Source organism: Cygnus olor, chromosome 2 (assembly GCF_009769625.2).
Source record: "Cygnus olor isolate bCygOlo1 chromosome 2, bCygOlo1.pri.v2, whole genome shotgun sequence".
Classification (NCBI taxonomy): domain Eukaryota; kingdom Metazoa; phylum Chordata; class Aves; order Anseriformes; family Anatidae; genus Cygnus; species Cygnus olor.
The window spans coordinates 22,208,708-22,219,807 of record NC_049170.1 but is presented as its reverse complement, the minus strand read 5'-3'; the positions used below and the strand labels follow the sequence as shown (position 1 = coordinate 22,219,807).

At 39.7% G+C, this 11,100-nt stretch overlaps 1 protein-coding gene across 6 annotated transcripts in view; it reads right to left on the bottom strand.

Moving 5' to 3' along the window:
• The window catches only part of RSU1 (Ras suppressor protein 1), a 98,213-nt gene that overhangs the window by 47,089 nt on the left and 40,024 nt on the right, over window positions 1-11,100 (bottom strand). For 2 of the 6 annotated variants that reach the window (XM_040547613.1, XM_040547611.1), the window contains exon 9: window positions 3,230-3,241. The exons of 2 other annotated variants lie outside the window; for them this stretch is intronic. In XM_040547613.1, coding sequence (XP_040403547.1) covers window positions 3,230-3,241 — 12 coding nt within the window. Of the gene's footprint in view, window positions 1-3,229; window positions 3,242-10,219; window positions 10,604-11,100 lie in introns of those variants that run through there. 2 more of the 6 variants (XM_040547616.1, XM_040547617.1) reach the window with 2 other exon arrangements.

Below are 11,100 nucleotides of genomic sequence, written 5' to 3'. Positions count from 1 at the left end.
TCTCAGAGGAGGTTTGCTTCATTTGGTGCATAAAGTGAAAAATGTACACACAGAGCCAGGTTCTCCTCCTTCAACTCTGATTTACCCCAGCTGGGGCCACCTCTTCCCTGGGCGTGCATTTCTGCCCTCTGGGCCAGCACAGGCACTTAGGTGCTAAGACAGTTCAAGGAGGTGATTCAGACTAGAACTATTCTTGCCAAAAAAAAAAAAAAAAAGTGATTAGTTTCCAGCCATTTTGGCTCCCCAAAGCTCATTGCGAGATGGTTACATGAGGACCAGCACTGGCCTGAGCACACCAGTGGGAGCTCACAGATAGGTATGGATACTCCAGGCTGGCATCACTCCTCTACTTCAGCAGCCTACTGTCTGTGGAGTGGTGGCCAAGGGTCCCCTCTGGGCCTCCAGACCATGATTCAGTATGTTGATGAACCGTTTTGACCGTCAAGGTGCTCCCTTGACTACAGGGACAACCTCTGGTGACTACTGAGTCCTTCTGAGACGAAGTCAGGCCCCCATTGAACAGTTCAATTTTCTATTTTCATCATTCTCCAGAATATTTTCCCTCCTCTGAAGGCCAGACTACCAGCTTACAGGCAGATTTTTCCACCAACACGTTCACACCGGGGAGCCACAGCGGTGGCATGGGGAAGGGGGCGGCAGCCACCTACACCCTGTGGTGTCACCAGCTGGTTCCACCACATCCTGGTGGCTCAGACCCTTCGCTGTCCAGCAGGCCAACTGGGCTGGGGACACCCATTGCTCACGCACAGGCACAGTCTGGGGAGGGAACAAGAGTCATGTAAATTTAAACTTTGCAAGAGTGGTTTGGTAAAATGAGCATTTGCCATTAAATAAAAAGGTGGATTTGGGAAGTTTTCAACTCCGGTGTCACTTGGCACCAGTAACATTCACACCAAGCATGACTGGGAAATTCTTACTTCTCAAAATACCAAGCAATAAATGTGTACTATTTGCAGAAAGTAGAAATGTGACTGTATTAAACACAACACTACAGGTTGAGTTGGAACAAACCTAACTCCTTATACGACTGGATCCAAGAGCAAAACATACACAGTACAAGCCAATATTGCTCTCAACCATCTTCCATCCTATCCTACTGCTGAAGAGCAGACTACCAATTGCAACTAACTCTAGAAGCTTTAGAGTTTAATTACAGTTCTATATTACATTTTATGAAAAAGTCCCATACCTCATCAGAACAGAGCAAACATGAAATATACATATCTAGACATGAAAAATTAAAGGAAGAAAGGTCTAGCACAAAGGGAAGCAATTTTGTCACTGTGATGATTATTTTAATGGAAGTATAAATACTCCCTTTAACCTGAACAGTAAATGCAATACACAAATGTCAAAAACATGGAGTCTTGAATGATCTTTTACATACTACTTTGTTCACCCTATTAAGATGCTAGTTGTTTCTTTGATTTATCTGGTCATAAATTTTTGATGACTAGTGAGTCTCATAAAAATTGCTCTGGTGCTGACTCCATTGATTAATAAGCCAAAAGAATCAAAACTGTCAGAAATTCATGTGCAAGAGTAAGTTACTGCCAAACATACATTAGATATTCCATAAAATATAGAATAAAAAAGGTTGATTTGGTAATTTTATCTTGCATCAATTTGCTTGATATAATTTATATTCAGGATCATCCCTGTCAATCCTTGCATACCTTGCCTTTTTTTTTTAAAGTCAACATTGGAGTAAATCTAATGTTGGGACAGCCAGGAAATGAACAGCAGACAGAATATCAAATGCAATAATCAACATTCAGAACTTAACTTGGAAATTATAACCAGTTGAAAGGTGACCAGAAACTGTCTATAATCAATTTCAGCTTCGGTAATTAAAACTCACTTGTATTTTGGGAGCCAAAACTGGCATGTGCAACCATGCCTAAATCACATTCTTCCAAACCTGCAGTATCTCCCTGCAGTACTTCTTGAAGCCCGTGCACATAGCAGGATCTTGCAATGCACCTGATGTCTTTGAAGAGTCCTGGGCTCTGTGGCCTTCCCTGAGTAACTCCCAAATATATGTTTAACGTAGTAGTTTATTACAAGACATATGATAGTAGGATTGAAAAACCAATCTGATAATAAATTCATAAGTGAACTATGTGGATAATAAAAAGGATTCAGGGAATCTCTGTTCCTCATTCAGTGTAACAAACGCTGATCTTTACATCTAGCATTGGAATCAGCTTCTTAAAACATCTGGCAAAACTGTGAAGGTGAATATTCTTGCATTTATTATTATTGCTTAAATGAAGCTGGAGCAATTGAAGTGGTCAGTATCCTAAGTAATTCTATTTACTGTTTATGCTCCTGCATACTTCACACAACAATTTTTTTGGGCCAAATTCTCCAACCAAGCATAATACTGAGTTGGACTGAGAAATCCTGTGGCATACACGGTAGAATCGTCCAATTTTCAGGCTACACTTATCAAGAAAATGTTCATTTTAATAACACGAATTTCAAGTTAAATCTCATCACAGCCGCTTTCAAACCTGTGCCTCAGGTATAAAGGGCTGTAGAAGTGCATATAAACTGGATGGCAGTAATACCTGCTAAAATAAAAACACAGCTTTTAAGAAGTTTTATCAGAGAAGCACCACTAAATTAAGTCAAAATCATTTCCACTTAAGCCTTCCGTTGGATAAACAGTTGATAAAGGCAATCATAAAACTAGGGACACTTCTCTATCTAACCAATAGCCTTCAACAGAAGAGTAAAAAAAAAAAAAAAAAAAGCTAAAGATCACACAAAAATCCTCAAATAATGTGAGACTGAAATAAGAAACTGGAGTTCAATAAAAGCCAGCATGCAATAAACCAGATATGACTGCATAGAGAATAGAAATTGCAGACAGTTCTGCTTGATTATAAAAGCGCCACTTTTAAATTTATCTTTCAAATAAAACCAGCAACTGTGTGCAGTAACTCTTCTTGTTTGGTTGTAAAGAACCAAACTGAAGAAGAAAACAAGAAAGCGAGTCAATTGAGCTGCGAAGATTACAAAGGGTTAAGCAGCTTACCGCCACTTACTGTTAGCTACACGTTACCAGAAATCCTTTACTGCCACCAATGTGTCTTCCACATTAGTTCTCAATTAGCATTGTGTTGTCTGCTATTTCCTATTTATTCTTCTCCCTGCTGAGGCCTTGAGGATTTTCTTTAAAACTTTCCATCCTTTTTGTTACCTACCGTAAAGACCAATTTGTGTTCTCACCAACATCCTCACAGAAAAGATCAGGTAAGGTACCTTCAGAAAACATCAGTCCAGTTGCTTAATTGCATACATTTTGGACGCGCTGCCTTGGCTTGGCAACAAGACCGCCCAGCCAGGCTGCAGGGCAGGTTGAGAAAAGCCCTGGAACTCCCTGGGGATGAGGAGCTGGACTCTCCACGCGCACAGCAGCTACAGCAGTGGAGCACATCCGACGCTGGATATGAAGCCTTAAAATTATGGTAAAGTCTAAAATCAGGCAATAGACCGGTATTTCGACACCTACCTGGACAACCTGCTCTAAGGAACCTGCTTTGGCAGGGGGGTTGGACCCGATGAGCTCTGGAGGTCCCTTCCAACCCCTAGAATTCTGTGATCTCTATGTACTAGGCAAAACATCTTAAAAGCCACGGTGGTTCACACAGTAACATACACCAACATGCTGATTTAAAACACAAAAGGTATGTTTCAAAAGGCATCCTGACACAATCAGAGGAGGAGAGAAAAATAAACCTGCTACTTTCTGTGGCAGCTTACCCTTATTAGGAGCTTATTAGCACCTTTTCCCAACACTGTACCTAGCTTTCTCCTCTCATTCTGACTTGTGCTCTCAAATCACTTGAGGTGTGTCTGCACCTACTCATTTTAACACCCCTTTAAAACTACCGACACCAGACCTGAACTCAGTCGAAGTGTAAAGAAGCGAATTCCCATTCCTGTATTTATTACACCAAGGCTTCTCCTAGGCCTTTCGGATATGGCATTGAAGCTGACAGTGCACTTCGGTTATATTATGTCTCAGACATTTTTCAGAGCCACTTGCTTTCTGGAAAGCAGCATTCGCTCCTTTTTATCTCCTCCCATAACCATAACCACAAAGTGTGGCATACCCTGCGTGCCTTACTCACAGATGCGCAGCTCTGCTCTGAGCTGCTTTAAAACACGTTGCGCATGGGCACGGTGTCTTAAGCAATCCAGGACAGCCGTATTTTCACTGTCTTCACACCAGCTTCTGGGGCGTCCACAATTTCAGTCAGTAATGACTGTGTGTATTTGCTTCTAAATAACTGAGGAAAACATCAAAGGGTTTTAGGGCAGATCTCTGTGGAGCTCACCAGCGGCGCCCTTGTTAATAATTACCTCCCATGACCTACCAGACAGTTGTTAATTCTTTTTAGTGTTTGCTTTATTGAAATTATACAGTGCTAATTTTCTAATGATAATGTTCAAGCCTTACAAGCTCAATCCTCCACAAAACTCTCCTGCAGTTAAAGATTTGCCTCAACTAACCAAATTTATAATCTCTCTTTAGGACAGTTTTTAAAATCACATTAATGCCTTAGTTGTATTAATTACACTCATATTACGGTCATATTCTTTAAGTTTTGGAATCCCACGTCTCCTCTTCACTAACCCAGAACTTCAGTCAGACTAAACTAGTTCGTAGTAAGTGCGTTCGGTTTATTTGCCTTCCTTGTTGTTGGAATGATGCTAGCACTGCTGCCGCTTTTTGGCATTTTCCTGACATCACAATTTAATTAAAAATGAACTTCGGTGAGTCCACGCTCTTTCGCTCAACTCTCCTTAACCTCCTGAGTGCACGTCCCCAGCCCTGGAGGTTCAAAACCATTTCTCAACAAAATGCTGGTCAGGCTTCTACCTAGTGGACTGAAAAATATTTCATCTTCCCTAAAAGACAGAAACACCATCCTGCTTCCACTGAACACAGAACAGAAGCATAACAGAACGTGACTTTCTTTCCTTCACCATTATTAATGATTTGAATACCATAGTTTAGAAAAGGACACCTTTCATTTCAGAGAGCCGTAACCAGTCTCTCCCACGACTAAGAGCCTAACAAGGTAGATCCCAGTCTGGGTCAGCCCTTTTTCCCACCACACATATTTCATTCAGTCCCACCTGTGCTTTTTTCCTGCTCAGGATGCCATTTGCCTGCAGTTGCACATCTTAATCTTTGCTTAAACTGCAATCTGTCCTCTAGGCTAGGCCCTTAATTCTGTTTCTTACCAATTTCTTTGAGACATCCCTACCTGTTCCTCATTTTGGATTTTACTGTAACTACCAGTGCTTTGTAACTCAACTACTGATCTTGCCTTGCTGCATGATTATACATAACTTTGTCTTGTTTCCCTACTCCCTGTATCCTACTGTGATTCTTTCCCCACCTTTGGTTTCATCAAATCCTCAGCTTTTGTGCTTTCCTCAGTTCTTCATTCCAATTCTGCTTCTAACCCAGCTCTAGACATCAGCACCAGTGACTTAAACCCTGGGTTATCATCGCTGACGTGGTAAATGGATTACTGCATAATATTCTAAACTTTATATGAAAGTTCACATCTAAGGGAATGGTAATATCAGTAGTTAGGTCAGTATTTATATGTGTAGTATCTATATCTGTCAGATACATCAGCGATAGCTTCATTTTTATTACATATCCATCTTAGCAATATATAAACACAAATATATACAGATACTGTTTTTCTTGTTTATCTTTCAACATGGGTTCCAGTTTGCGTTGGGGAAGAGTTACAGATTTGCATGTAAATGTTGTCCAAAGATGTCAGGACTCTGAGTCATCTACTGTCTTTGTTGGAAATAATGTACTAATATATTATCAATTTTAAAATACAGCCAATAAATACAACATTTGGGTGCAATACAAATCAGTATTTTCATATAAAATATACAGTACCATGCCTTAGATAAAACAAAACCAAATGTAAATTACATTTTTATACTTCTCCACATCAAACTGATAAAAGATTTTTACTGGTTAATTGCAAATTTTTACTGATACGTGACTAAAATGTTTAAATTAGGATTATAAACTCCTGTTTATTTCTTAGCTATTCTGGATCTTGCTTCTTGCCTTCCTTGGAATGAAGTTTTACGTTCAATGACCTCATCTGTGCAGGAGATGGGGCATCTCAGAGAGTTGCACCTATGGTAAATCACTGAGGTCACCTTGTTCCCACCATCATTACCTAGTCATTGAAATAACCCTAAACCACAGGAGATCACAGCCACCACTGGCACAGATGGTACATCCATGTCAGTGACCAAATGATAACGATGCCAGGCTAAAAAGTCACTGAAATATGGAAGTGAGCTCCAGCAATGGACTACTGGATATATGAAACCGTCTTATTTTTTGCACAGGGCGCAGGATAACCACAGTGTAAAAGCGAGAAGGGGAAAGAAGAAGTACTTCCCAAAGGTTCATGTTAGGAGCATGTGCACAAGAGCAATCTCTGTAGGAACAATGACAATGCCTGTTCTAGAATGCGAAGTACTGGAAGAAAATTTCTATTCCACAAACTACCGAAGAGTACAAGAGTTATTTCTGAATACTATTTGTATTCTAGTGCATTCCTTTGAGTATCTTACCAGTCTCCTTTAGTTGTTAAAAATAAATGCAAAAATACTCCTCTTTACTATAACCCATACAAAGAATCCCTTTTTTCCTGACCTGTGCCTGCTGACCTGGAAGCAGCGGGGATTTGCCACGCAGTGGTGGGATTCCAGCAGGATAGTTCATTCTAAAGAAGAAAGATGGAGAGGAGACTGTCTCTAGGGAGAGGACTGAATCAAGGGTGGATTCTCCCAGACTGTCACTGATGTTAAAATGAGGTTTTCACTTGCAATGCTTAGCACAGGGAAACCTATGCTTCAGTGTTGCCAAGCGATATATGCTCAGCATAGCATTCATCAAACTATTTCCACTGGTAAGAGTGTGTCAGGCTTGAAAACGGCTTGCTCCTCTACCACCGTTTCTGATGGAAATGTGAAAACCACAGCCTACTTCCTTTTGCAGAACATCTTGCTGAGACTCTCGACTCCAGGCTGACTGCCTCCTGGGGAAAGCAGCTTTCTAGAAACTTAACTAACGGTCACTGTTCTATCATAATTCTGCCTCGCTGAAATGAGGAGGTCAAACGAGGAGAATCATTAAAGAAAGTGTTAAAAGTTGAGTGTCAGGTTCAACAGCAGCTTAACAGCGCAGTAAGTCTGAATGCCATTCTAAGTAATCAGCATTTAGCAAATCGTTTTGTTTCAGCTGAGATCATGCCATCAGGTGATGATGACTGCTACAGACTGCTGTGACAAAAGCAAAATCACTACCCTTTCTGTTACAAGAACAAACAGGCAAAGAGCAACTTTCACATGAAGATTGATCAAGAGCACATGATCGATTAATGCCTGAAACATACCCAAAGGGCAGCTTTCTGGATTAACTTTGAATCTGTGAATGCCAGCAACCAAATCCACCCCCAGGTACCAATTGCGCATCTGAGCTTTACCTCACCTTAATCAAATCACTAATTATCTTACACCAATCCTGACAAGCATCACAGGATTTCAGTTCTTCACAGGAGTTTAATTCACTGGTTTCTTTCAAACATTTATGTCTGTCTGCACTTGTCTAAGTGCATTATAGCCACTAACTCATATAATCCATCATCTCTTTGTTGGTATCCTACACAGAGGAGATCCTCTGAAAATATGCTTGTAACAAAAAGGTCACTTTGAAAGTTGAACACACACATGAATAAGAAATAAAACATTTAGTTAAGCTCTCAGAGGAGATGAGGTTGCCATTACCCTTTACTATCTGAACAAGTCTTTCAGCTGCTTTTCAATCCCACCATGATGCCACATGGGGAGTTTAATGGCACCTCCTGAGCATCTATAGAATCAAGGCCAACATTCAGCTTACTGCCTTAACTTTCAAAAAGCCAACGTGGCAGTCAGAGACTAAGAATCATTACATTCTTGGCAAACTGACCTGTTTCCAAATGATGCGGTCACAGGATGATGTGTACAGTGGGCGTCTTCTAGCCAACAAAAGCCAGCAAAGTGCCATACGCTGCTGAGTTCCCTGTTGAGAATTAAGAGCCCCGCCACACAGATTTTCTGACACAGTATATGGCCCAGCTTCTTGTCAGCACAAGTCTTCCATGAAAAATGGGGGTTGAGAAATCACCTGGCGCCATTTCTCATCAAAGGTAATGAAATAAAGGAAAGACCCTATTAAGTAGGAACAGCTGATCTGAGTGGCCTACTGACTGACACCCTTCTGAAGTCAAGTACTACTCCCATTTGGTACTTGGTGCTCAACTACCATGTAAAACAGGAGTGTGAAAATGTACAGGTATGTGAGACAATGATATTTGTTTTAGACATATTCATCCCTCATGGGTGTCATCTCTACTTACTAATTAATCACTAGGGCAGGAATATCCTAAACTGAAGCTAAAAATGGGGTGACATTTTTCACTGAATATGCTTGAAAGGGCCAGGGTATTTCACTGGAGAAAGAAGAGTTTTTTGATCTATTTGGTAGTTGCTTCACAAATGCAGCCTCATAGAAACAATGGAAAACTCTGATGGTGATTGTAGCACTGTTACGGCTTGCACCAGCTATCAGAAGAAACCTCAAGGTTTAGTAACGTGACTGCAAATGAGCAAATTGCCAATACTTAGTGAGTTACTACTTTCTGGCTGAGATAACAGCAACTGAGTAAATACGATGATCTAGCCATTGAAAACACAAAATAAAATATATTAATGTAAAACACTTAGTGAAATGTAACTCGCTAAGGCCCTGAAACTTGGCATTCGTGATTGCGTGAGCATACCCTCTCTGTCTTAGCCAGCATAGACAATGTTACACTTGTAAACAAAGTAAAATCAATATTTCCAATCAGCTAGCAAAAGCATTGGGCATAGCGAGAGAATTACCATCTCTGGCGCTCAAAATTCATCTACAATATAGATGCACAGTCCCCAGTTTATGAAAGTCCACATCTGCCTGTACCTCAAAGTAAACTTCCTGATCTGAGATGACAATACTGATTGTAAGCTACTAATAAGTATGAACTGTTCCCTCTTCTCAGTATTGCAAGTGAGGTTACCCAACCTCAGAAGTCCATCCAATCACCCAGTTAACTATATTGCTTTGTCTCAGATTAAAAGTTAAGCCTGGGTCTATCAAATATAAGTTAATTTTAATGGTGGTTTTTTTTTTTTGGGGGGGGGGACACGACACTGAAGGATCCAAAGAAATCTAATTGTTCTAATGTGCTTAAAGTAGATATCTACAGATAAAATTACTACATTCACATTTCAGTTTAGTGATTTGCTTAATGAGCAAAAAAAAAAAAGATACAATACCTGGACAATCTCTGGAAGAAAAAATGAATCTGAAGATGTATAGTTGTTAAAGGGAAAAGATCAAATTTTCAGCACAAAAAGGAGTTTACATTTCTTTTATGTTCACAGCTTATTTGCTTTTGTGCACAATAACACTACAAGACCTGTTAACCAGATTATGCCATTCCTTACAAGTTTTAAGATCTAAAATTGGCTTTCCACAAATTGAAAAATGTCTGTAGCAGGTGGCATGCAAGTAATTCTCAGATCACATATTTAGAGGAAACTGGAGATAAAAAGGACAGTCTTTTTCACTGGGAAAGTCTACAAACTCTTTACAGCATACATGAGACAAGCACAATGAACAACCAAAACAAGTTGCTACTGGGATTCTAACAAAATTACACTGCTATTTTTAATTTATGATTTAAATGTAATATGGTTATATGCTGGAAACAAGAATAAAACACCTTCTTTATCTTCTCTGCACATATTTTTTTCATCACTGATCTTTTACAATACGACATTTTAACTGAATAAGCTGCTAAGATCAAAGGTGAATTCTGAATGACCCATGCAATGATTCTTTTGATTCCATTTTCCCCCTATTAATAGCTAAAGTCTGAGTTTGCTTGCACTGTCAACTAGAAAGGCTTCAAATATTTCCTCTGGTCAAAATCAAAATCAACCCATTAGGCAACAAGACACCATCACACCTCAGCAAAGAACAAGACAGCAAACATAATGTGGCGTATTTAAAACAAAGAGCAACAGTTGAGGCAAGTGATGAATTACAGAATCTTTTATCTTAATTTTGGGTGCACAAGGAAAGTCGACGGAGCGGTTTATAACTCTACTGCTACAAAATCATTATTTATTATCATTTTTTATTATAGATAGATACAAAGAGCTCCCCCAAAAAACCTTAGCATGGGTCAAATTCTTAAAATTTCAGTCGTTGAAACTTTGCTGTCCTCATGATACCCAGCGTTGTCCATATGAGACCTGCGTGAGGCACCCTAATTTACACTGCTTAAGCAGGAACATAAAATTGGCCATAAGAAATTACAAAACATGTTATCAAGAAACCCAGATGCAGCTGCACAGTGGACTGTGGAGATAGGTCTAAGGAGACAGCTGCTTCCCTCCACCATGTCTGCAGAAGAGAATACTGCTGGAAGAGAGGTATTACAGCCTACTTATATCTTTGAATAAATGTATGTTGAGAACTGTGTATTACTGGACAAAGATCAGGATACTTCTGAGGCACACAATTTTTGTAACCACACTCCAATCTGTGACCCTTTTCACTTAAATTTTGTAAATGAAGAACAGCGTGCAAAAGTCACTGCTGGATCATTTACAGTTTCACACAGAAATTCACATCTCAGTTACTTAATGGGAATCCCAAAACCTTCATCTATGAATGCTCTCTGTTGGTAATTGACAGATATTGTATAAGAAATGGTCAGAAATGCTTCTAAATTACTAAAGTATAAATTTAAGTAAAGGGGAAATGCAAAAACTAAGTTTCTGACCTAGGGGTACCATCTGTTGTACTACCTGCTGATTCTAGAAAGACAGCATCAAGGTAGTTTGCAGACACAATAATAACTTCCCGTATGAAGTTTTACTGGGACTGGTAATGTGGATAGTTTTCGTGTGAGGAAA